The sequence below is a fragment of the Colobus angolensis genome, unplaced genomic scaffold (assembly GCF_000951035.1).
Source record: "Colobus angolensis palliatus isolate OR3802 unplaced genomic scaffold, Cang.pa_1.0 Scaffold48, whole genome shotgun sequence".
NCBI classification, from domain to species: domain Eukaryota; kingdom Metazoa; phylum Chordata; class Mammalia; order Primates; family Cercopithecidae; genus Colobus; species Colobus angolensis.
The window spans coordinates 10,093,231-10,120,856 of record NW_012118265.1 but is presented as its reverse complement, the minus strand read 5'-3'; the positions used below and the strand labels follow the sequence as shown (position 1 = coordinate 10,120,856).

Here is a 27,626-nt window from a genome sequence, read left to right as displayed (position 1 = left end):
TATTATAAAATAGGTTTTATGTTAGATGGTTTTACCCAACTGTAGGGCAATGTAAGTGTTTTAAGCATATTTAAGGTAGGCTAGGCTAAGCTATGATGCTTAGTAGGTTAGGTGTATTAAATGCATTTTCAGCTTAAGATATTCTCAATTTAAGATAGGTTTGTTGAGATGTAATCCCATCATAAATTGGGGAGCATCTGTACTTCACAAACTAGTATAAACTCTCAACATTTTTCTTTACTGCAAAAAGTGTAAGTGTAAAATTTTGTAATATATAGACAAGCAAGAAATAAACAAAAATTACTCACAATTCTCACAATCTTCACGATTAAGTAGAGTAGTAGTACTTTATTACATAATGATTCTTGTTGACTGTTTTATTTCCTGTTTATTTCTAAATTATACAAAATTTTGAGTGCCTTGCAAAAGTAATGCACCAGGAATCAATTACCTAGTGGTAATTTTCTATACATTTTTCTATGCATATGTATATACCCTTCTAAAACAGTAGAGTATACTACTTGGTGATGAGTGCACTAAAGCCTTAGAGGTCACTACTATACAATTCATCATGTAACCAAAAACCACTCGTACCACAAAAGCTATTGAAATAAAAAATATATGTATTTGAAAAAAATCTAAACAATAATAAAATAAAAACTAAAAAGTATAGTAGTCTTAACATTTGTCTACACAAAAATTTGCACTCAAATGTTCATAGCAGCATTATTCAGAGTAGCCAAAAAGTGAAAACAAGCCAAACGTACTTTAACTGGTAAATGGATATGCAAAATGTGGCTATCCATATAGTGGACTATTACTTGGCAAAAAAAGGGGTAAAATACTGACATGTGCTACAACATGAATGAACATTATGCTAAGTGAAAGAAATCAGTTACAAAATATCATATATCATGGGATCTAATTTACATGAAATATGCAGAATTGTCAAATCTATAGACATAAAAAGTAGATTGATGGTTGCTTGGGACTGTGGGAGGGGGTGAGGTGGTGATAGGAAGTGACTTCTAGTGGGTATAAAGTTTATTTTAGGGGTGATAAAAATGTTTTCACATTAGATTAGGGTGTTTGGTGTACAACTCTGTAATTATACTCAGAACCAATGAAATGTACATTTTAAATGGGTAAACTTTTATGATATGTACATTATATCTCAATGAAGCTATTTCAAAAAGTCTTGTGGGAATATTTTATTAATATTAGTAATAGCTGAAAATGAGAAGAGTTCTATACAATTTGCCCTTTCCTTTCGAGTTCCCATTCTCCCCTCTACATCTCTGCATTCCCTATATTTAACCCCAAGAAGAAACTTGGTTGATTGTGGTACTTTTCATATAGAACTTTTTCCTCTTCCAGTGTATTCTGAACTTGTTTGGTTGGTACCTTTCTTGAACGAGGGGCCCACAGTCAAAAATAAAACTGAAGCAGAAGCACCCACCTTCAATAATATGCTTTCTTGACAGCCCTCTTTCTGTTTCAGCTCTGCCAAGAAAAAGAAGCAGGTAACTTTGAATGAGAGTGTGCTTTCTTTTCTTCTCTAAATCTCTGATCTGAAATGCTAGTTTTGTACCCTGTTCTTATCAAATTCTGCACCACTGGAGACTGAGGAGAGAAGTCTGGTGGGCAACACACTGAACCCCTTTTCTTTGGAGACCTCAGTAGATGAATTATCCACGACGGTCACCATGCCTCTATCATGCTCAGCACCAGGCTCCGGTAAACAGCAACGCAGCCACGTACACTCTGTCCATATTTAACTCAAGACACTGTACAACCTTTTCACCTTGTTCTTAACCAATCTAAAGAAAATAAAAAGGCTTGGCATAGGTTTGTGAGCTTATTGTAAGACTGCCAGGCTGCTGAAGTTTTTTTGTTAGCTTTTCTGATAAAGGAAGCAAATTTGGAAGTGCCTTTGACTTCCAAAATAAATTTTAAAACTAAATTAAAATGTGATGAAGCAAATGTTCCTTAAATTAGTATCTCCAGAAGACAGACCCTTAATCATAAGGACTTTTGCCTTCCCAATTCTCAAGCTCTGGCCAATTAGAATGAAATACGGTACTTGAATTTTAAAGTATTGATAACATGTTTCTTCATCATCAGTACCTTTGGCAGCTTCTTTTTAAATATAATATTTACCATTCACTTTTGTGAATGTATTCTTATTCGGTATTTTTAATAAGTACATTAGTAATACTGTAGGTAGTATTCTACTACATATTCTACGATATAACGGTTCTTGCAGACTGTCTAATTTCCTGCAAGGTTTTGTAGCATTGCAAAAGCACCGAGCAATGGCACTGTGAATCAAAACACAGGCAATGAAAATCCACATTTCTCATAGGCATGATGTTGCTTTATTTTTGTATGGATTACTATAGGAATACAAATTTAAATTCATCTTTCTGTCTTCATATCTTTATAAATAGGCTCAAAACCAACAACAAAACAGAGTATATGTTTGCAAGTGCGTATATACACATATAAATTTTGATTAGAAGGTTCCTCAAGAAGAATTGGCCTCTGCCTCCAGTTAAAAAAATTCCCTATCAATTATAGGAAGGTAAATAAGGTTTTGTTTGTTTTTGCTTTTTGTTAAAACTCCAGCATTTTTCTTTTTGTTATGATTTCTGTCTCAAAGATGGAAAAGCACAGTACCAATGATTGCTCTAGTATATGGAATAGCTTGCTGTCTTCTTACATGTTTGTCAAAAAGGCCAGCCTTCTAAGTCCTGCTGAATAATGTAAGTACCAGTTCAAATGCCAGCAGGCCCATAAGAAGCCAATTCATTCCATGAAATCTTCTCTGCATCCCACAACAGAGAGCACATTTCTCTTTCATTTGGCCTGACAGCGAGTGATACAGGTAGCTCCGTGTTATTCTCCAATGAGATGGTCCTTTTGATCAGCACTTTCAGAGCCCTCTGCGGAAATGATCAGAGACTTAGACATGGAGCCAGACAAGATATTTTTATCTTTGCATTCTGTAGAAGTCTCGGAGTTTTGGCAGATTTGAGTGACTTTTCTTCTGTGATGCTTCGTGCCTATTTTCCTTTCCTGAAATTTGAACTCTATTTTGGAAATGATTCTAAGTATGAGATTGGTATTTGAAAAATCTACATTAATCACTTAGTAACAAGTGACCACATGCTTTGCACTAAATTTCTTTGGGGGTACCTTGCTAAAATTAAATCTTAGGCTAATTGGTATTTCCTTAGTGTGAGAAACAAAACAAAACAAAACAAAACCCTCTCTCTAAGCCAGTTAATCTTAGTACGTTATATGTAAAATAACTGCCTAACAGCAAAAAAGCAGGAACTACTAGTGGTTTTCTGTTTAGTAGGAAAAATAACTTACTTTCCACCCCAGTAGAGTTTGGTTGTTATGACCAGACTGGACCTCCTGTATATCAAACAGACAAACACAGAGAAGTAGTAAATAAATACAGGTTATTGTACCAAGTCATATTATTATAATAGCACCAGAAAGAATTTGTTATTGTACCTCACATTTTAAAAATTGGTAAAGAGGTAAATTTGTTAATCCATCTCACTGAAATAAAGACAAAGGGAAGCTAGTGAGGGGGAACTCAAAGTCGGATCCTAGAGGAAGAGGCTGAATGGAAATGATCTTTGCCTGGAGGAGGTGGAGGGCAGTGATAACAAGTCAGATTGAGAACTGACAGCAAGTCCAGGTGGACATAGCAAAGTGAAGGTGAGTGGTGGGCCAGCATGGAGGGTCAGAAATGGCGCGTGGGGATGGAAGTGAAACGACTGAGGGGATGAATTGCTTTAGTAGGTCAAATGAACAAACACCAATGAACACGTATTCAGCATCTGGCCTAACGCTGATTGCATATGAACTCCTCCCAGGAGGACTCCACTCTCCGCCAAGGAACATGGACACTTGTGGCTCCGGGTTACTATCCCTTCTAACATCACATTCACAGGCAGGAACTGACTACATAGAAATCTAAATGATGAAGTGAATTATAATAGTAAATATTTAGAACAAACAGGAAAAAAATGTCTTTGAGTGTCTTATTAAATGGAAATGTCATTTTAGGAAAACAGTCCTAAAATCCTTAGCTCGAGGTGCTACCATTTTACTGCTAAGGGAATGAAATGTGCAAATCTCATCAGCAAACTTATTACCTTCTGAAAGCCACAATCAAGGGCGGGAAATGCAATCCTAGTATTATGATCATGGAATAAGAAATATGTCTTGAGAACTACAGGGATACAATAAAATTGGGAAACAGATCTCAGCACAATTTGGTTTCCCTCAGAATGTAATTTGATCGCACTGGTCTAGAAAAAAGAAATCATTTGAGATTCAAAGGTTAAGGCCAATCTTCAGGAGCGCTTGAAATAAGGCATTTATAATTCCACCATCTGTAGAGTCAACGCCTCAGGGCTCTCGGGTATAAAAGCCTAGTATGATGAATGATAACTGACGGGGAATGACGGTGACAACTCTGACAACTTGGTTGCAACAAGAAAAATTTGTTGAAAATGCTAGCAGCCCCATCCCACTGAAGTTAATCCCCCCAAAAGTAATTTGAATCACTGTAATGGAAGGTCGATAAATACATGTACCTGGAGATTACACAACCTGAAAGGGCTGATGTACTATCCAGGTTAATACATCAACCTCATGATACCTATTATAATAGCAATCTGCCACAGGCGAGCCTGGTCTCCTTTAGCACTTTCAACCTTCAACAAAAAGCTGGATGGAATATTATAAAAACTGAATGCAGTCCTTTTGATTATTGAAAGCTGCATATTCTATACAAACACTGCTACAGACTTAGTTTTTCAAAGTTAGGCTTCCTGCAAAACATTTGGCCTATGAGGGTATGCACACCAACATATATGTTCAAAGATCAAGAGTAGACAGCAGCCTGGCAAATTATCACTGACTCCCACAGAGGCTATTAGAGCAACTCTTCTGAGTGGGTAGAGAATGATAATGCATTTTACAGTGATATAGCACAGCCTTCAAAATGCTTTTGCACACCTTATCTCACTCTGTCAGCATGACACTTCATGAACTGTTATGCTGTCCATTTTACAGGTGGTTAAACTGAGAATTAGAGAAGTGTAATAACTTGTCCTGGATAACATAGCTAGCAAGTGGTAACGCCAGAACCAGAAGTCAAGTGTGCTAGTCGAAACAGCTTTCATAGGCTCAAAGCTATCTTTTGATAGCTTTATCTTTTTTTGATAGGTTTATCTTTTCACCAGTCTCATGGGGGCAACTGTGAACTGATATAAACGCTCTGGGGTATAATGATAGCTTGAGTTTTTATTTGCAAGAATGAAAGGCAGTTTGTGGAATATGCATGGTAATCTATTTTCTACAAAAGGTATATAAAATAGGTTCTGCAGCTATGGAGAGTGATCATTTAATGTTCTCTGGGTGTTAAGAAAGAAAATAGCTACTGCGCTGATGCTTTCCCTTCTTCCTTAGATGTACTCCAGCAGCCTACACCTTGTTGCAGACCTCACTGTACTATTAGTGGAATTATCTCCAAGGTTTCTGTTATAATTGAATCATGTACCCCAAAAAGATATGTTAAAGTCCTAACCCACACAACCTCAGAATGTGAGCTTATTTGGAAATAGGATCATTGTGGATATAATTAGTTAATAGGTAGAGTAGGCCGTTAATCCAATATGACTGGTGTCTTTATCAGAAGACACACAGACACATGGGAGGAGAGCTGAAGTGCTGCAGCCACAGGCCAAGGAATGCCCAGGATGGCTGGCAACCGCCAGAAGCTAAGAAGAAGCGAGGGAGAACTCCAAACTTTACCCAGAATGTCAGAGGGAGCATGGCCCTGCCAACCTTGAAGTCAAACCTCGATTTTGGATTTCTGGCCTCCAGAAACATGCAAGAATAAATTTCTGTTATTTTAAGATACCCAGTTTCTGATCCTTTGTTGCAGCAACCGTAGGGAATGGATACAGTCTCTATTTAGGCAGTGATGGGTGAACCAATACTTTGAGTGGGAAAGTAACTCACGCAAGGTGAAGGACTGAGTGGGAACATGAATGTTTTCCCATATATAAGGTGGAATATAGTTTTCTATTAACATCCTTATGGTTCCCTGGGGTGGGAGAGAAGGAGAAGGGAGAAGGATAAAATAGGTCATCAAAGTTTATTTGTTCACATCTCTATAAATGTTTGCTTTTCCGTTTCCACAGGGCCCTCTATTCCTACCAAAAGTTCGTCTCAGAGTGGGGAGTAAGCAGCCTTAAAAGTGCATGCAGGTCTGTTTCACCTTCTTAGTTTCGCTTCCTAGAGAGAGTTTAAATCATATGTGTAAAAGCATAATAAAACCACTTTTGAACTCCTTGAGAATGTCCATTTTCCCTAGACTAAATTTTAGAAAATACATGCTAAGGTGTTGAAGCATGAGTACACAGCTCTTTGCACAGTTGTCTTCACTAATATGATTACACTGTCACTTATTTGGTAATCAGCAGATATTACGCCAGGGCAGAGGAGGACCCCAAATTTGTCCAGTAATCTTTGCTGAGCTTTGCTTAATTCTGTATTCGTGCGGGGGAAGTAGTGGCTGTTGTGGCTGAAATCTATAGTGAAATGGGGAAGTATTACCTCCCCACTGTTCATAGATGTTATAGCTTCCCTTATCACCGCTGTCTTTGGCTACAGAAGGTGATGGAAAGGGACAGGTAAGCACAGCCATTGTGTTTCTCAAGGATAGCAGATGAAGCACTTTTCTGAATACCCAGATAACAGGGTTCCTGGACACACAGGAGAGATGCTGACTAAATGTGTTCAGATAAGAAAGCTTTGGGATATTTATCCCAAAGTCTTCTTGTTTCATCATTTCTTTGCATCCAGAGTTAATAAAATAAACAGCAAACATAAATGCATGTGTGTGGGGGAATAGTTTCCTGTCAAGTTACTTCCTACAACAGATTAGCACAAATGGCAGTCAGAAGCCATGAAATTGTCACTTTTTTATGCACAAATATTTCATGAACATCCCCTCCTTCTCTGCTCAACCCTTTGGTAATTCATTGTGATCAATGACTAGCCAATAATTTTTGAAGCGCCAGAAATGAACTTGCCAGCATTTATTTTCAAGCCACTATAAATCACTGCTTTACCAACAGTTGATTTTTTTTGACAGTCTTTTGGTCAGGTGTCATATAATTTTATTTTTCCTTCTCTGGTGCAAAACAATATCTTTTTAAAAACAAACAAATAATTATGGCAAATGCAATACCTCCAGCCTTTCTTCTTGATGATGCTCCCCAGAATCACTTCAGCCCTGGAGAGGGAAACAGATAATGTCTTAGGATGCAGTGTCCTGGAAAAGCAAGAGTCAATCCAGAACACAAGAACCATTCCTTGTTTGAACTCTCAGTGCCTACATATCCCGAAAATAGAAGCCGCTCTCGGCTGGTAGCACAGTTTCCGCTGTTTCTGCTTGTGCCTGCAGAATCCTGCTCCGGAGCATTCCAGAAGCACCTGCCAAATCCTGACACGCTGGCAGGAGACCGCCTGCAGTCCTGATACTAAGCAGCAGCAGTCATTTTGCAGTTTGGTGTTTTTGAACCAATGATCCCATATATAAATGTCTTGCTTGGTAGTGTCCAAAGGAAGTCAAAGTTTTCCTTCTAATTGCTATGAGGCAATTCAATTGTGACCATGGAGAACAATGAGACCTCACATTGTTTAGATAGAAAATATTGGCTCTCAGGTATAAATTAAAACCGACGTTGTGGGTTTAGATGTCCCACATAGAGAACACTCACCTACAGAACATCCTGGGTTCCAGTGGCAAACTTTGTCACAGGAGCAAAACAGAGGAAGACATAACAAAGTGTCCTTCCTGCCCCTAAGGCTGGGTGCAGAGGCACACTGAAGGCATCCACTGTCCTCTCCTCTTCCACCTACCCAGGCTGGGACCCGAGACTGAGTAGACAAATGTTCTATGTCCCTCCCAGTATGACCAACATTGTCAGAAGCAGCTGGGCTCTCAGAGGCTTAGTGAATGGCAGATCAGTGGAATTAGCACCTTGCCCATTAGGATGCTGTGGATGGGAGTCATGGCTGATCATCATTGGTTTTAACTGAAAGTTCTGTCTTTGTTAGAGTGTATAGCTTGCAATAAGCTTTGATGCAGGTTAGCTGTGGAGTATGCCCCAAAGAGACAAGCATTGAGTCTTGCATTGGTGTGTTGCTTTTGTTTCTCCCGATCTCTCTGTTACCTTTTACAACCTTGCATTTCACAGTGGAAACCTATCTCAATTATAGACTGACAATCAATAATTAATCAGAGCGATTATCCTCACAGGAATAATACAAACAGGACTCTAAAGAGACTTGCTACTTACTTCTCCCTTTTTCTACCTTAGTGCCATTTGGTACTAAGCAGGATTCACAAGAAGAAAACAATGGAAAGGGGTAGAAGGCAGAAAGGAGCAAGACCCTATAACCTTTACTTTCTCTCCTTGGATTCAACAGAAAGCATCAAGAATGTGAGCTCTGAACCTCCTTAATGGTCCTTAAACATATACCTGTCTTGAAAAGGAGGAAACTCATGCAAGGAAAATGCACTGGGACCATCCACTGATCATCCTGATTCAGCAAGTCCAGCAATTTGATTGTAATTCTCACCTGGAAGGAGGTGAATTAGGCCTGCAGGTGATTATACCTCACAGTCCAGTTAGAAAATTGCAGAGCTGTTCAAACAGCTGGGCAGCTATTTAGTTTCCTTGGTTCTGAGAGCTGGACGTCCATCTTCCCAGTAGGAGGCCAGGGAGTCCCAGATCTATTCTGAAATGTGCTGGTTAGGCTGGGACCTGGACGGCATGAACCTTCAGGCCTGGCCTGGCCCATTTCCTATGTGTTCTGGTTTAATAAGCCCTGTCTGAGGGCTCCAAATCTGCCTTGGGTTCAAAGGAAGGTTGCAGTTGGATGTGACTCCTTTCACAAAAGAAGCGAGGACTCTCTACAACCTTTCCTGTCCCCAGAATGGGCTCTGAGATCCCCTCTTACAAAAGATAATAGATTCTTTGGCATCTTGGGGGATCCTGACTTTGACATCTAATCTTCCTGTAATGCTAGTGTAGGGACAGCGAGGTAAACAGGAAAAGCTCCTGCTTCCCTGCAAGGAGGATTCCCAGTTCCTTAGGGGCTGAAGAACTATGAGATATGGTTATGAAATAACGAGACTAACTTTTGAGCAACCATTTTGGAACCTGTTCATTCATTTGGTCACTCATGTATTCAACTAATATTTCTCAATCTCCGCTGCCACCACTCTGGCACCAGACTCTGCTGTCCCTCACACAGACATGGCAATTGCTTCCTGGTCATATACCTCTTCAGCCCATTCTTCATACAGAGACCAGAAGCAGGAAGGTTTGGGTCAGCAGAGAGTTCCAGAGATAGTCAGTATCCCCAATTCTAGTAATGGTGGTAGAGGGCAGAGCAGAGCCACCAACACGTGGAGAAAGGACAGAACCTTTTCACCAACATGTTGGAAATGGTTTGATTCTTTTGGTGCTACAGATGCCATTTGAGTGACACAAACAGGTACTGACTTACTTTCCAGCAGCATAGACTTCAGCAGTATCAAAGAGGTTAACACCACTTTCATAGGCGATTGTCATCAGCCGTTCAGCAACCTGCAAGGGGATGGGAAGGTCAGTCAGAAAAGCCAAGTGCTTTCCAAACCTGGAAGCAACTTTGAGTCCTCTACTGATCTTTAGGAACACTGACCTCTCACTAACCACTCCTTATTTTTCTTAGTTTTAGTGAAGAGAGGGAAAGAAAGAAGGTTCAGCCAGTATCCATAGGACAGAAGTATTCTTTCCTTCAGACACAGGGCACTGAGGAGTTACGTGAAGGCTGGGATTTAGCCTGACCAAAGTGGATAGATTTGTGTTTCTCACTCTTCTGGAAAGAGCTGGTTTGACAACATTCTTTATGGTATCTTAATCTTTCTGACAGAGGGGGGCCATTTGTATCACTGGTGACTCCATTCCTCAACTCTTTTCCCCAAGCCAGTAAGTTTTGGCAGCTAGGTGACGCCTGACCTGAAGGCTTGTGACTTTTTTCTTGATGCTGAGACAGAGCTGTGACTGTTACAAAACTCCTGCCACCCACAGTTCAGCAAAATCTCAGGCACCATCGTAGAGCAGCCATTGAATCAACACAGAGAGGGGGCAGCGTGCCTTTGACTCACCAAGAACCCAGTTTCACTGTTCTGCCTGCAAACAGACCTCAAATCTCCTTGTTCCTTGCTTTGTGCTGCTGAACGCGAGCAGTGAGTATGACAGAAGAGTAGAGAATAGCTATATACAGCTTAAGGAATAGCCAGAGAGGGATAGCCATAAACAACAATGGAGAGGGGCCATTTTTTCATTTCGCCAATTGACTTACTAGTCATTTGGAAAATTACACACCTCACAAATAATTATAATTGATTTTTCCATTATGTTTTGATGGCAGGCTGAAGTTGCTTCATCAGCATTTCCAAAATAAACTATTTTTCTGTTTGCTTTAAAAATTAGCCTACCAAGAAAAATGTTAAGTTAGCAAAATGGAGTCCATCCAGATTCTTTAGCATAATAGTATGCTATTAATGCTTTTAATTTACTACCATTAAAACATTTATCTTGTATTCCTATAATTTTTAAATTATATCCTAACTGGAGATTAAAAGTTAAGACAAGTTTTCCCCATTATGACTGTCCTATTTTTAAACATTATTGTGCATGTATTTTATATTAGCCTGTGTTATGTCATATGACATACTGGTATATTATTATTGGAAAATGTACACAAATCTTATCTAGAGAGTTTTTTTTAAAGATAAGATGGAGAATTCTGCATGGAGACTTAAACTGAACGATGACAGAGATGTTTCCCAATCATTGGACTTGAAGGCCTGAATGTGAAATAACGAAAAACATCACCAACTAAGTCTGAAGAGTGGTTTCTGGCCTTGAGGGTGCTACTTACTAGATAGATAAACCTGGGCAAACCATCTGACCTTTCTGTAGATTCAGCCTCCTCGTTTGCAAAATGGGGATGATTTTGTTCAGCTGTCTCCTCCTTCTGCATGAAGCCCAGAGGCCTCAGGCAAAGCTGACCTCACCTCCCTCTAGTGGGGGCCTGGGGGGCCTATGAGTGAGTTGCTCAGGAAGGGTCATGTGACACACCCTGGCCAATGAGATATGAGGAGAAGTTTGCTGGGGACTTCTGGAACATTTTTATTTGTTCCTACTGAGTTTCTAGGAGCAACACCCTTACCCTGGAGTTACTGTTCTAACTGAGGCCTGGGATTCCGGCAGCTGCCTTTCTGCCTGAAGGCCTTTCTGCCTGAAGAAGCAGTTGATACACAAAGCCCCACGGGCCAAGAGACTCTCTGGGAAGCAGATTGGGAGTCACTGACAGAGGCAGCCCTGAAGCTTGCTCTTTGTCTGCACTTCTAGCTTAAAAGTCAAAATAGGCCGGGCGCGGTGGCTCAAGCCTGTAATCCCAGCACTTTGGGAGGCCGAGATGGGTGGATCACGAGGTCAGGAGATCGAGACCATCCTGGCTAACACGGTGAAACCCCGTCTCTACTAAAAAATATAAAAAACTAGCTGGGCGAGGTGGCGGGCGCCTGTAGTCCCAGCTACTCGGGAGGCTGAGGCAGGAGAATGGCGTAAACCTGGGAGGCGGAGCTTGCAGTGAGCGGAGATCCGGCCACTGCACTCCAGCCTGGGTGACAGAGCAAGACTCCGTCTCAAAAAAAAAAAAAAAAAAGTCAAAATAATTTTTCTTTTATGGGTTAACCTGATTTGAGTTGGGTTTTTGATACCTACAGTTAAAGGCACCTTAACTACCTCACAGATAAAAAAAAAAAATCAATAAAACTCTGAAAATTAAGTGCTGTAAGATGCTAATATGCTCTCATCATTATTTTAAAGAAATAATTATTCATATCAGTAACATCTATCTTTATTTTATGATGAAGCCGAATCATCTTTGAGAGGCACCTTACAGAGTTTGGTGTTTGTATCCTTTGGTAATATCCCTGCCAAATGGTAATTCAGTAAATGAACTCTCCCAGTGATGGGGACATCCCCACCTCCTGAGACAGTGTTGACAATGATGTAACTGTCAACAATTAACTCAGCCGGCCCTAGTATTCCATATTTGCAGGTACTTTGTGTTGAGATTATTTGAAGCCAGAGAGAAAGCAGAAAAATCGAGGTAGGTCAACTCATTGCTATTGGTCCGCATTTTTGCTACATGGAAAGCACTGAGCTCAAAGAATTCTATGATGGGTGAGACTGAATCTGGCTGTGTCTCCCTTCTTCTCTTTGCTGTTATTCTCTCTTCAAGGACCCACGGAAAGCCACAGATGCTCTCTGGAAGTACAATAGCTATTTACCTGGTCTGCATCTGAGGTGAACACTTCAGCAGCCATTCACGACAGCTTTATTGTAGCTTTTAGACTTGAAATTTTGAAATTATTCATCTCAGAGGTCAGCCCTGCACACTACGACCTGGGCAAGCTTGGCTCATTGCAGCAGAGAGTAGACACTGTGAAGAGGAGAGTGAAGACTAGGGGGAAATAATGCACTTTACTTGGCCCCTCTGCTCAGAAAGGGTAGATATTTTTGTCTTTTTCCCTTCCAAGCACCATCCAGTCAGTAGTAGGTAATACATGTGCTGGATACGGTGGATTATTAACTGTAGGCCTCCCTCCCTGCTTGCCACCTATTTTGTATGAGACTTCAAGTCTGTAGCCTGTGCTCTGCTTTCTGTGGCTTTGCCTTTGTGTCTCCTCCATACACCCCTTCCTGGTACCAGTCAGAGAGAGCCCTGTAGTAGACTCTGGGATGTGCCCTCAGGTTCTCCTTTGGAACTGAAGGACTTATTCCCTGAGTTGCTGTGAATGCTGCCATCAAATGGCCTTCCTCTGTCAGCCCTCTCTGGAAATTGCACTTGGCTAGAGAGAGTCACCTAGCCCAAGGTCAGACCTGCTTCCTGATCAGCCTCTGGCCCAATGACTGGTCAGTAAAAGGACATAAAGGCCCGATCCTTTATGTTGTGCCAGACTGAGACAACTCTGCAGAACCATCTCAGCTTTGGAGGTTCCCATGGAGTTGGCTGAGGTCGTTGTTGAGGCTGCATCATGACCCAAGTTCTCTGTCTGCCCAGTACTGCTTTCTTCCCTGCCCTATGCTGATCCTGAGAACACTTCCTAATAACTGTCCTGCAGGCTACTCTCTAGCTTAAAGTCTGCATCCCAGGGGAGCCCCCATGAGGCAAGCCCTCTAAGGTGACATGTGCCCAATACAGGGAACAGGCATTAGGACAGACAAGAATAGACAGTTAAGACTTCTCTCTCAGATCTGCTAAATAACACTGGTGATTTTGGGAGCTGTGGAGAAAAGCCTCTGTTTCCCAAGTGTCTCATTAGGAATGATAGTAAGCACTACCTTTGTAAAGGGCTTATTCTGGGCCAGGTACCCCACTAAGCCCTTTACAGGCATCATCTAGTTAATCTTAACCACCATCCTGCTGAACAGAGGGTATGAGCATTTTATTGATGTGGCCACTGTTAATACACGTAAATGTTAGTAAACCAGGTCGGTCAATGGTAGAGTGTGACTGGATCCCACTCAGATACACTATCCCTGACTTTTCTTGCAAGTAGACAAGGAAGGATCAGAGGGACTCAGGGCATTGCCCTCAGGGGAGTTCTTGGTGCTCAATGCCTGCATACCTCACTTGTGCCAGGAAGGTATTCCTTAAAGGAAACAATAAAACTGTCATTTTGGTAAGTACTGTTTTGACTGTGTAAATGATCATCTAAAGGAATTTTATGGTAAATATAATTACCATAGTTGCCATTTATTGAGTGTCTACTACTTGCTAGTCAGAGGACTATATAAACATCTGACAAGCATGGTGTGTTAATCCTTTTAACAGGCCATGAAGGTTATCATTAGCATCTCATTTTATATAGGATGGACTGAGGCTCAGAGAGGTTAAATTAAGTTGCCCAAGGCAGGTGACCAACTGTTCAGTTTTCCTAGGACTGAGAGGGTTTCTGCAACATGGGCTTTCAATACTATAATTGAGAAACTTCTGTGCAAACTGAGACAAGTTAGTCATCCTAGTTGCAGCTAAAAATAAACAAATAAATGAAGCAAAATCACATCACAGCAATACAGTCTTTTCATAAAGTGACTAATGTTTATTCCAAATTGTTTCATTCTCTAACTGCTCAACCTGCATGTATAGTGTACAGCTTCAAGGGCTATTAATAGTCTAAATGTAAAAAATACAACAGGCAAAATAAAATCAACAATAATCTCTGAGTCAAATTTAACCATTTCCTGTGATTTAAACCTTATCCCTGTAGAATTGCAGGGTCCCAGAAAGAGGACTCCCACTATACAGCTCTCTTTGCATTTTCTTTCATCAGCATAATACAGGCCAAAAGTAACTTACCTCATCTGAAATTTGACCTCCAAATGTCACCCATGTTCCTAGAAAAGAATAAATATTTGCATATTATTCATCATCGTTTTTCTAATATTGTGCATAATAAGGGAATTTCTCTTACCTTGGGACTATCTCAATAGGTTGTATGGGTAGTTCACAAAGGTACCTGGATGAGGGGCACATGTGGGCTGTGGTCTAGTTTGTCTTCTTTTCACTAAGTATTCCAGAAGGGGTCTGCATCCCTCTGGAGAAAGGGGTGCTGTTTCTTTACTGAAAGCTACCATACATGCTACTGGCAGCCCTATCCTAGAAGATGCTTTCTCTTCTGCTATAGGACTATGGATGCTAGTGTACAAGATGCATTCTTGCTCCCACTGAGCTAAGAAGCCACATGTTCTGAAAGTGAAGATAAGACCTTGGGTTATGGTTATGGTTCTCCCCTTCTTCGCCTCCAAATAGTGACTGTATTTTTATTCATTATTACTTTTCAAAAGAAACCCTCTTAGAGGTCTTTCCAATACCCACTTACAAGACTCAGGAGGTGACACTTAACGTGCCTTCTCTGTCATGACCTGCCATTCCAGAATGGAAATCTCCATTGGTTTGGGTGAGAGTGGAGAGAGCAGCAGGAGTAAGCTTTGGGAAGGCAAGGGAAGAAATGCACACTCGTTAGCCAAAGACGTTTGAAACTTTGTAAAGCAGAAGGGAAGCTGAAGTGGAGTGAGCACTTGCTATGCTGGTCTCCAGTCACCTCATTTATTCATTCCATCCTTTATGGATAGATCCTCCTAAAAGGAGGATATATTCCCTTCTCTTTCCTTCATAAAGGAGGGAATGAATTCTTCTGATTCCTAGTTACATGCCACGTAACAGCATTGCACTCACGTGTGAGGAGCGGTGAGATGATTGGCCCAGTTCCTGTCTCCCAGGAGCTCACGGTTTATAAGACCATTTGACAAATGCTATGACTGAGGTGAACACAAGGCAGAAAAAAGGGAGTGCTCTATTTAGATTGGAGGGTGGTGGCATTCAAGGAAGACTTCCTAGAAGAGGTGACAGCTTGGTGGAGTCTCACAGGAGTTAACTGAACGAAGGAGAAATGGACAGATGTTCTAGGGAGACGCAAGAGCATGGCCCAGGAAAGGAGGTGGGAAACTCCAGGGAGTACTTATGAGCAGGGGTCTACACCATCAGGCCATGAGATGAAACATGGGAGCACAGGAAGGGATGGCAGGAGTGAGAGCAGTAGGGCCTGGGCACAAGTGATATTTGGGAGGGATACAAAGAAATGTGGTTGAAAATGCATATTTTGCATTTCATAATAACAGTCCTGGCTACTATTTATGGAACACTTTCCAAATGCGAGACAGTATACTAAGAAGCGTACCAGATCACTTTATCCTTATTTCCAGATGAGGAATCGAAAATTAACCAACTTGATAAGTGAAATACCCAGGATTCCCCAAACATGACTGGCTTCAAGAAGGGTATCCTTTTCACCACACCACACTGCCTTATTAGACCATTTCCAAATTAATTATGGCTCTTGTATTTCATACTTCATAGAAATACGTTGATATAATTGTGCCTTTTCTCTTACTTCTCAGGGACTAAAATAAAAGTAGGGTATAGATGGTTTACTTTTATACTCTACGTATCCAGAGGTTGCAGATGGGCAGCCCACAGGGTGCCTTGTTTTGCTTGATTAGAATGGTGTTGATCCACTTGGTATTTTAATAAATTTTGAATAAGTTGCCAACATTTAAACAATTAGATTTTTCTTGAAATGTTTTGATTTCCAGCTGCCTTTGACAGTGAAGGGTTGATGTCCTCACCAGGTAGACAGCCCCTAAATCAGAGGACTGTGCCCTCTCAGTTAGTTAAAGCCTCCACATCTTCCTATTGTATTCCCAGCACTGAAATCAAAGAGTAGTAGCTTTTTACCACCATGTGTTTACTGATATTTTTCTTACTGTAAAAAGAAGAGGAAAATGAACTTATACACCTCCTAAAAAAACAATTATTATAAGAAAAAACAGGAGCATACCTTTTTTGGGGGTGGGGGGGGTGGATAGGAAGAGTATCCAATCAAAGAATGTTTGCAAAGAAAAATTACATCTTAAGGCACCATAAAAAAATATGTCAGCCTTGACTGCTACACAGAAAAGATGGGTGTTGGAAAATTTAATGGACTGAAGAAATGGCAGCATTTGTTTTTGAATGAGAATAAGTGAGCTGCTGTGAAATACAGTTCTTTATTAAGTGAAAAAATTGCCTGGGCATCAAAACCTTTTTACAGACAACACAGTTTATAAAAGAGTCTCTTTTGAATGCTGCAGAAATTATGTGTCTAATGAGCAACTTTGTAGCTTGGTAGGTTAAAAATAAGATTGAGAACTGTCAGGACAAGTTAATTTATGGGTGGCATTTTCTCTTGCAGCAAATGAGAACACAGATATAAAGAATAGCACACTGTTAACTATATTTATTTGTGGTGTGGTGTGAATTCTGAATCGGTCAAGGAACTTCAGAACCAGGAGCCCATGAAAGGCAAAACATCAGGAAATGGCTGACTCTATGTTATGAAAAAGGTTTCAGACCATTTGGATGTAGAATGCATTGGTCAAAGTCACCAAATATTACTACAGATGGAGCTCTCAGGATGGGTGGAGTTAATGTCAGGCCTGTCAAGCAACAGCCCATAGATGGCACTATTTTGTGGGGACACTATCCCTAAGTCCATTAATTTCCTCATTCATCAGAAATTGCTTTGGGCACAAAGCTAAAATGGGAGAAGCCATGGATTCAGTAACTAATACCACAAATTGGCTATTCTTCTATGTCTTTGAGCAAAATCAGGTCAACATTTGCTTAATGAATTTGCTGGCTTACTTGCACTGTGGTGCAGAAGAGATTTTTTTAACCATTAATGTAATCACAGGGGATAGCCCTATCTCTGCTTAGCAGTGGCTGACTCTACCACTTATCTGTATCTTTTGACAATTTTTCTATAGGTACAGTCACAAGTATTGCACAAATGTTTCATTTGTGAGCTTCTGTCAGTCCTGATAAAGTTAACTTTTTGGGAAATTCATTTGTAAAGGAATAATTTCATCTACTTTCCTACATTGCGATCAGTTTCCAGAAATGAAGATGATACCCTAAAATTTATTCTCTAAAACTATGCCATTGAAAATCAAATTCTAAAAATGTTCTCAGACTTCAAACTTTATGAAAATAAACTAACATTATTTAGCTTACCTTTCTTATTTTTTGATAGTACCTATGTTGGGCTATGATTTGACATTATCAAACTGTAGAGCAAAAATGGTACTGAAGTCTATTTGAAGTCTAAGTAGAACAATGCTGAAAGCCAGGATTGTACACACATTTTGGAGGAGGTGATTCTAGATATAAGAACCATTTACAGTAATTCCATCCATGTCAGGAAGAGCCTACATTTAGGAGCAGCTCAACTCCAAAATTAATCTGAGAAAACTACTAACCACCCTCCTGGCTTAAGTGTTTAAGGCTGCATTCTGCACATCACAGTGAAAAATACAGGGCCTGAAACATGTTTTGGTACAGAAACAAAGATGTGAGGTCTCTGATTCGAAGTCAAAGCAGTAATGAATTATGAAATAAAAATATAGCAATAATTAAATGTTTCCTTTTTCAATTAGTTTTAAAAATTTAATATAAAATAGCATATGAATATTATATATATTTACATTGTTACATACCTATACCATAACTTAATAAGAATAAAGTGTTTGCTTCCATTTCTTGGAGTTTGTCATTCTTACATTCAGCTTATTTTGTTCATGATGACTACCTCCCTGGCTCTTTTGACACTTGCTACTCATTTGTTTTCTAGCTATTTGTTTATAGAGTTTGTATCTTTTACTAGAGAGTAAGCTGCCTGAGGTCTACAGTTTTATTTCATTCTTCTTTGCATCTCCACAGCCCTAGAATAGAAGTGGGTTCTTAATACATGGTCAGTAAATGTTGGTTAAATTGAATTACATTGCCTTTTTGACTGCTGTTAATCTTTAAAATTTTAGGATAATTTCCTACCAAACAAACATCTTTATTATGACTTATACAAAAATGAATAATGCTCATCAATAATCTTTAGTTCTTCTAGTCTCTAGATGATTGAAAAGTTTCTTCCTATCCCTAGGTACCCACCCAGCTATGCCCCTCTGTGGAAAAAGGCCAAGGGAAACTCTTTCTCCTTGGCTGAAATGCCTCCAGCAAGGGGATGGGTAGGTGGTCCAGTATAGGCGGGGTCTACCGACTGCCCCTGAGGAGGAATTGCCTCTCACAGACAGGACACATCCCCATCCAGCCTTCTAGACAGAAGAACTCTGTTTCTTTGATTTTATTTTCTACTGTGCTCCACTCCAGAAGAACTAAGGTGACTTGTTAGTTAATATGATTCTCAAAAACCCTCTGTGACAGTTTTCTTAACCATGTATATGCCTCTAAAGAGAACATGTTTTCCTGAGACCTAGGATGGCATACAATTATTTCACTGTGTAATCTCAAATTAGCGGGATGTTATTTACAAGACGATTTTACTAAACTGACAATTGTTATTTCTAAACTTTTAAAAGAAGGAGGAGTATAAAGATAACTCTTTGAACTATTTTCTGTCTTCTGATTAAACCCCTTTTATGCACCAAGGAATATTTGCTTTGAAAACCTCTGTTAGGTCCCTTGGAGTACATTTACCATAGCATAGAAAAATGATGGACGAAAGGTAAAAAGAAGAAAACTGCCCACCCACACACATCTATCTTGGTTACATCATTATCTTTTGGTGATTATCGGGCTAATTGCTTCTTGCGTATTCATTCAAAAAACATGTTTATCATTTAAATGACTGCCTTGTTTTGAGTATAAAGGATATTTAGACATTTAGGTGAGATCATTTTAATATCTTACATCACCATAGTGCAATTATCAAAACCAGGGAATTAACATGGGTACAGTACTAACACAAGAGACCTTTTAGGAATTTCATTGTATTTTTTTCTCTTCCAGGATCTTATGCAGCATCCAACATTGCATTTAATTGTATTTTTTCTTAACTGACTCCAATCTGTGACAGTTCCCCTATCTTTCATGATGTAGACACTTTTAAGAGTACTAATCAAGTATTTTGCAGAATGTCCCTTAATTTGGGTCTAAATCATCTTAAGGTTATAAAGTTGGTGATTTCCTTTTGTATATTGCAGGTTGGTCTGCCTATGGTTTGAATATATTATTATAGCGATCAAGAAGATAATATATGAATGCAATTATAATATTAATATTAATTATGCCACAGTTAACATTTCCTCACTCTTTCATTCAACAAGTATTTATTGAGTCTACCATGTGCCAGGTATTGTACTTAGTTTATCAGGATGCAACAGTGAGCAAAACTGGTAATTATTTCTCCCATCATGAAACAGATATATGGTAAAGAAAAAGGAATAACAAAAATAAGTTAAATAGATAGTATTTATAAATGTTAATTTTACAAATAAAATGTAAAATAAAATACATAGTGTTTACTGATGAATGTTAGAGAATCAATTTTATAAAGCAGGGATAGAGCATACGAAATGTCTAGGGATCAGTATGGAAATGTTAGATAGGGTGGCCAGATAAGATTCACTAAGAAAGGGGCTTTCAAGAAAAGACCTAAAGAAAGTGAAGGGGCTCACCAGGCGCTTATCTGGAGGGAGAGTGTTCCAGTTGCAGGGGGCAGTGAGTAGGGGCTTGCTCAGCATGAGCAAAGACAAGGAGGAAGCCAGTGTGGCCAGAGAAGAGAAGGTAAGGTTCATGGGGGCCCGATCATGTCATGTCAATCATAGGAAGGACCTAGGAAAGGCTAATGAAGAAGTTTGAATACAGAAGTGACATAATCTGACTTTCTTTTAAAAGGAATACTCTGCTATTGTGCTAAGGATAGACTGCAGAGGTGAGGCTGACATGTAGGGGACCAGTTAGGAGGCAGTTCCCATAATCCAGGTGAGACATGACAGTGGTTTGGTCCAAGGTGGTGGTAGTGAGGATGATGAGGAGTGGTTGAATTTTGGATAAATTTTGAAGGGGAGGCAATAGTATTTACTGATGTAAAAGGATGTAGGGTGTGAGAGAAGGTGAAACCTCTAGGAGAATACCAAAGTCAGAGTGTGGGAGAATGGAGAGCCAATTCAACACATTTCAATATGGATTTAACAATTTTAAGTTTGGTAAACAGAGCATATGTGAACTGCAGCTTAATATAGTCAAGACTGACCAAATGTAGGCATAATTGAGAGACATTTCACCTGTTTTGAGGTGTTAATCTGTTACATCGCTAAATAATTTAAGATAAGAGATTCAAACCCAAGGTCACATTGACATTAAGCAATACACCAGGCAAAATTAACATGTTCAATATCTCAGTTGTATAGAGTAACCCCCGAAGAGGAGTGGAACTGGAGGTGGGAACCTTCCTTTAAATTGCATATCCAGCAAGAAATAGGTGTAAGTCCAAAACTAGAGTTGATGTGGAGGAGGGAGTCCTAAGCTTTTGGCCACCACCTGAGATCCTTAAGCTCCAGGTCATTACCCGGGTGAGCACTTTCTCCTCTGAGCTATGGGCTGAGCCTTCCACTGAAAATGTGAACTTCCCCATGCCTTTTTGTCCAAATTCTACTTATTCTTCAGGACCCAGAACTCCAGCTTCAGAGTCCAGTGCTGCTAAGCCACCTGGTGAGTTAAAGTATGTCTTGCTACATCATTAGAATTTTGTAGGTTCTGTTGCATTAACTCTGTGGCTCTGAGAAACCTCCAACGTCTTGATTTCTTGTTTCCTTATGCACAAAATTAGGAACCTTGAGCTTCCTTCATCTCTATTATTTCATGAGTCTATGGTTTTTCTTTGAAGGGATAGGAAGTCATTCCATTTACTCTTCTCCTACCACTTTGAACTAACTGCTATTACCATATTGACCACATTATACTGTAACTACATAGTCTATTTTTGCCTGTGACTTCCTCATTAGACTGCAACTGTCCTGGGATCAGGGACTGAGTTTAATTTAAATTTTAAATTTTAGCCATTGCCCTGGAGCCTGGCACAGGGTAGGTGGGTAATAATTGTTTGTTCAACAGTAAGCATTCTCACCCTTACTAAGAAAAGTTGTCTCTAACCAGAGAGCATTTGTGGAACGCTGGTTGTTTTCCTCACTACCTTGAACAAGAGGTTTTTAACCACAACTGCGCATTTGAATATCCTGGGTAGATTTAAATAGTACTGCTGACCTGATTCCTCACCAGACCCCAATTAAATCAGAATCTCTGGGAATGGAATCCTGGCATCAGTATTTTTAAAAGATCCTCAGATAATTCTAATTGCAGTCAGGGTTGAGAAGCACAGTTTAGATTCTTCTCATACTAGTAGCATCTCATCCTTTTCCTTTGTGTTTTGTTTTTGTTTCAGAGAAGAGTCTTGCTCTGTCGCCCAGGCCAAAGTACAGTGGCACGATCTCGACTCACTGCAACCTCCGCCTCCCAGGTTCAAGCAATTCTCCTGCTTTAGCCTCCTGAGTAGCTGGGATTACAGGCACGTGCCACCATGCTCAGCCAATTTTTGTATTTTTAGTAGAGACGAGGTTTCACCATATTGGCCATATTGGTCTTGAACTACTGACCTTGTGATCTGCCCACTTCAGCCTCCCAAAGTGCTGGTATTACAGACGTGAACCACTGCACCCAGTCCATCCTTTTCTTTACACCCTTACTTGCCTTTCTTCTTCTTTTACTCAAGTGGTGCCATCTCCATTTTCCAGAGGTTAAATGACATGCCCAAAGTTTAAATAACTAATAAGTGGTGGAGTAAAAGTTGGGATTTAAATCCAGTAGACATGCTCCTGCGCCCTGGCAACCACGAGACAGCGTAGAGAGGGCGCTGTTATTTCAATAAGAGAGGTAAGTTACATAGTTACCTTAACCTTCTTTACTTCATGCAGAATCAAAACAAAACAAACAGAACCAGATTCTTAGAAATCTGGCCTAAGGGGAAGGCCCATGATGGTGCTGGGATGTAAAGACAGGTGATGGAGGTGAAGAATTGGCTTCCTGCCCTTGGCACTCTTTACCAATTGAAGGGCATGGAATGAAGATACCCTCTTGCTGGTGAGGCTTAGAGTGAAGGGCTAAGTAAGTAGGGGGACATCAGGAGGCTTGGGCTGGAGTTCTGACTCCACCACTCTCTAGCAAGATGGGATGGTAATGGTAATAATCACAACTAGTTCACAGGATTTTTAGGAGAATGCAGTGAAATTAATTTCCTAAGTGCTTACCAGCCTCCATCATAGCTTCAGCATTAATTCCCAATCTCAGATCAACAGGTCTTACTCTTCAGGGTGCGTTCAAATCCCCTAGAACCCCCACACAGATTCTTATTCTGCAGATATGAGCTGCAACTGGGGCAGCTGTATGTTTATCAAGCATCCCATATGATTTGGAGGCAAAACAGTGCTCTGAGCAACCCTACTGTGGCCACTAAGATAAACTGCATGAAGACCTGTCTCTGGGTGCCTGGACCTGTTCTTTTTCAAATGACGCAGAGAAAACATTCTTCCTTCTTCTGGCTTGCATCTGTCAGTATTTTGCACAGAGCCTGGCCCTTATTTTTGGATCCAAGCTGCAGCCTGGTCTTTCATTTTTGGCTTCTAGCATGTTGCTAATGAGCATCTGGCCAGAGTTGACAAATGTGATAGCAACTTAGCCTTTTCTTTTTTACTTTCATTACCTTTCCTTGTAAGAACCACCCAGGTCCTCAAGGTGGTGGGGGTGGGATGCTTTCACACGTGTCCTTTACAGAAGAGCTTGAAATAGCAATAAAAGTAGGTAAGGAAATGGTAAAGGCCAGGAGAGGTAAAGGTGGGCCTCCTCAGGTAGGTGAAGTGCAAGCAGCATCTCCATTTACAAGTAAAAAATAATGTGTGTGTGTGTGTGTGTAAGGACTAAATATTACTTAGAACCCTTTCCACTATTTAAAGTTTCTGTGTCAGCACTTAATGAAATAGGAATCTACGGCCAAATGAGAAAGACATCCTCAGCCTCCACGATGTAGATCCATCATGCTTTTCTATCTCTTTCGGTGCTAGGTGCTTTACATACATCAGCTCTAATCCCTATCACAACTGCAGGGTCCGAATGATTCCATCTATTTTCCTCACCTGAGGAAATAAGGAAGTGACAGTGAGCGGTAAGAAGTGACTTGCCACAGCTGCTTAGCGGGCGCTCCACAGCCCCATGCTGGTTCCTGGTGATGATGCTGCTTTACCTCCCCGCAGCCCCTGTGCTCTGCTCCAGCCAAATGGTATGGCCCGGCATTTGCTCTAAATGCTTGTAACAACATCCTGCTTTACAATCTGCCCATGTTCTTCCCTCTGCTGAATGCCTTCCCCACTAACCTTCCTTCCCTATGGTAAGCTTTGTGTTCCCATTGTTTAGCAGAACAACACACACTGGGGCCTGCTGAGGGGGTGGCGGCGAGAGGGAGAGTATCAGGATAAATAGCTAATGCATGTGGTGCTTAATACCTAAGTGATGGGTTGATAGATGCAGCAAACCACCATGGCACACGTTTACATATGTAACAAACCTGCACATCCTGCACATGTATCCTGGAACTAAAAATGAAATTTTCTAAAAAAGCTTTGCACCTATCTCTGCCCCAATACTGGCTGTCTAGATGAAGAACTCCATATATTTGCCTTCACTGCCCTGGACCACCTCCCTGCTCTCAGATTCTCTCAGTCCCACCTAAGATCAGGATTTATCTCAGGTTTTTTGCCATCTGAGGAGCAGTGCCTCCAACCTCATGCACAGAGCCATCCTCGACTTTTAGCCCTAAAACCCTTTTAAGAACTCTGGATCAGGGCAGAGAGCTGGGCAACAATGACACATGATCGCTGTTGAAGGGATCCTAGGGCAGGCTGTCTGCAGCTGGGAGGGCAGAGGGAGAGGGGAGTCCAGTCTTTCATTAGGAAAGGCTGGGGGGGTGGGGGCTGGCTGGCTGAGCCTCCCAGAAAAACCTGTGAGAGTTGGAGGCCGACCTTCCAATGCCTGTGCATAGCTTGAGGTTTTGAGGGTTAAACGTCTGGGATTGATTAAAGTTCCTCATGATGCTTATAGAGATGTACAGATATTTGATATTTCTTTCTTTCTTAGATTTAAGATTTATGTATTTCAGTGCCAAGGGATACTGCTAGCTCCATTTTGTTTTAAGATTTGTTTCAGGGCAAATCTGTCTAGAACCATTTTGTTCTGTTTCTCCATTAATCTGATCAGTACAGTTTAAAGACAAGGAAATGACATTGGAAATAGGATGAACGGTGGGGATGTGAAGTTTAGAAGAGGCAGTTCTGTGTAATAAAGCAGACTGCAAGGATTGACATTGCTCTCTAGAGGCTGTGTGGGCAAAACAGTAATGAAATTTCAGTACGCTAAATCTAACCCTAGAAACAATGACCTACTCTCCATACTTGTATGTTAGAATTTATGATATGTAGTAACTTAAATTAATGACTTAATCTCCTTAAATTTCCTGATGTGTGTATGACACTCCCAAACTGATTAAGTTAGCACCTTGAGCCTGATAGGAAAATTTAAAATAAAATGAAGCCAAAAAGTCCTTAGATAAATATTTTCTTCTCTAAGTATTTTAGTTTTTTGACCCACATTATTGAAATAAACATTATTACTTTTATAATCAGAAGCAAAATTTATTTTTAAAATATTCTTGTTACTAGAAAATCTGTTGAACAAGAGTTTCCACAAATCACAGCTCTTTCTACGTTTTGAAGATGAAAAAGAGGCACTGTTTACATTTTCTTAATATTTTGTCCTAAATGTCTTGGTCAAAATTCCTCATATTTTCTCCTGCTGACATTTTAAATGTTTAAAATTATTTCTCACAATAAAGTTTCCAGGGCTGTTAAAACCCATAGGCATTACTATGCCTTAGTCATTTTGTTTTTTGAAGAACTCCTGTAGTAAATGTATTGAATAGTTAATGTAGATAAAATAATACAGTCTTAGAATAAAATTAGACACCGTCCGTGTGACACTAGGGTTAAATGGTAATTTCTGATTTTTAAAGCAAATTTAAATATTTTCAATATCTTTTTCTAAAATAGGAACTATTATTAAGATTGAAAATTTTTTTCTGGTGAAATATTTGTGCAGTGTCTGGAATATAGTATATGTTTAAATATATATTTTTATTTCTTTTTTATTTATCTTTTGGTTTTCCACAGTAAGTTACTATGAATAAGAAGCCTCTGGAAAAACACTACTGTCAAGAAGTTTGAAAGTCAATGTGACCTCCTTTATATTTTCTTTTATCTGTGAAAAGCTAATGTCAAATCTTTATCTTTGTGCAGGGATATATTTTTTGATGGTTCAGTGAATTGTTCTCCCCCAAACAGTAATAATTTTGAGTAACTCTGGTTCTATCTGTACATAAAAAACACAGTGTGTGCTGATAGACCTGTCAGAATCTGCTAGGAAATACATTTTAATTGCATGGCAAGGCAAAGAAACTCTCTTAGTGAAAACAAGACAATACATTGTAAAAAAGAATGAAAAATATATGGCAACAGTCCTTTCAAATTCCTCCTCTTGAGGTATGTGTGAACTTCATGACATTCAGAGTATTAAATATCATTAATAAAAATTCAAAGAGGAATATAAAATGATTCATGTGCTTTTGAATAAGTTTTTAAAATACAGAAAAATTAAAACTGAGGGAATATATAAGGGATAATTTAGCATAAACCCAAAGATTTAAAAAGTTCCCAACCATATTACACTCAAATTTACCCAGTTTTCATGTTTCTCTGTAGATTTACAGATTTACATATAGGACTACCTTATTTTACCTGTGCCTGATAGATACCAACTGATTTCAGCTTAAACAAAAACTATAACGTCCTTTTCCTAAAGAAAATTTATAGCTGTACCAAGTGGACAGGATATTTTTGCATCACCCATAGGACTATGCATAGATTCTCTTTTTATGCACTGACTCTTAGTCTATTTCTAAGTCTATTTCTTCCCTTTGCAGTAATTATATGCAGAAATTTAACATGTCAAAGAAGAAAATGGAGCAATAGTAAATCATAAAACTATGTTGGTACATCTTCGGTCTTGGGAGATTGCACTTAGTCCAAATTCTACAGAGTCATTCTCCTTTGAAATGATAGACTATAAATTAATTATGGTTCAGGAAAAGCAAAGAACAGCTCCTAGCAGCCTGGCCTGAAGACAAGTTTCCATTGTAAGAATGCTGGTATTTCCAGCCAGGCTTTGGCATGGAGGTGATGATGTTATAACCATAGTCCCGATTGTACAGGAATTAAATGACTCTCCTAACAAGCTGCATGAAAAGTTATCCAGAAATTTAGGTAACTAGAGACATCAAAGAATATAAATGTTATATTTGTATCTCAACAGTATTTTGGATTGTTCTCAAATACACAAGGCGGGCCTTCTTGAGACATTTTCAAGATTACCAACATCTTGGGATGAACTCTGTGTTCCCAGAGACTATATAAAACCTGGCATAGAGGAGGTGCTTAAGAAATGTTATATGAATGATTGAATTCAAGAACAGCAGAGGAGAAGTGATGAGCAGAGAAGTAATGTCCAATGAATTCGTGTATTGCCTGCAGTTGCTTTTTTCTTAATTAATTCATTGCTTGGAAATAAGTTAATCTAAATGAATCCATTCCTGGCCTTTATGTAAATTAGTGGTCTGGGTACTCATCAGTCACCACACCTGAATACACAATGGGAGAACATTTTGGAGGGTGGCTGGGAGGTCAGCATTGATCCAGGGAGTTATGACGGTAGAATAAAGCTTGCATTTGCCATCTTAAAGCACTGATGGCATCCGCTTCTCCTCCTGCTGGCACCAGGGGCCCTGGCTGTGGGAAACGAAGGAAATGTTCCCAGAGGGCTCCTGGAGAGCAAAGATCTTGTCTGGTGATGCTCCATTTTTCATTATTTTATGATTGGCCCAAATTTCAGGACTGCTTAAGATAAGAGAG

General features: G+C 39.9%; 1 protein-coding gene across 6 annotated transcripts in view; it reads right to left on the bottom strand.

Moving 5' to 3' along the window:
• KCNAB1 (potassium channel, voltage gated subfamily A regulatory beta subunit 1) overlaps positions 1-27,626 on the bottom strand; it is a 411,274-nt gene that overhangs the window by 70,988 nt on the left and 312,660 nt on the right. For 5 of the 6 annotated variants that reach the window (XM_011959007.1, XM_011959010.1, XM_011959008.1 and 2 more), the window contains exons 3-7: positions 14,527-14,564; positions 9,616-9,695; positions 7,286-7,330; positions 3,379-3,423; positions 1,460-1,503 (exon numbers count right to left, since the gene is read on the bottom strand). In XM_011959007.1, coding sequence (XP_011814397.1) covers positions 1,460-1,503; positions 3,379-3,423; positions 7,286-7,330; positions 9,616-9,695; positions 14,527-14,564 — 252 coding nt within the window. Of the gene's footprint in view, positions 1-1,459; positions 1,504-3,378; positions 3,424-7,285; positions 7,331-9,615; positions 9,696-9,789; positions 9,940-14,526; positions 14,565-27,626 lie in introns of those variants that run through there. The other variant, XM_011959012.1, reaches the window with a different exon arrangement.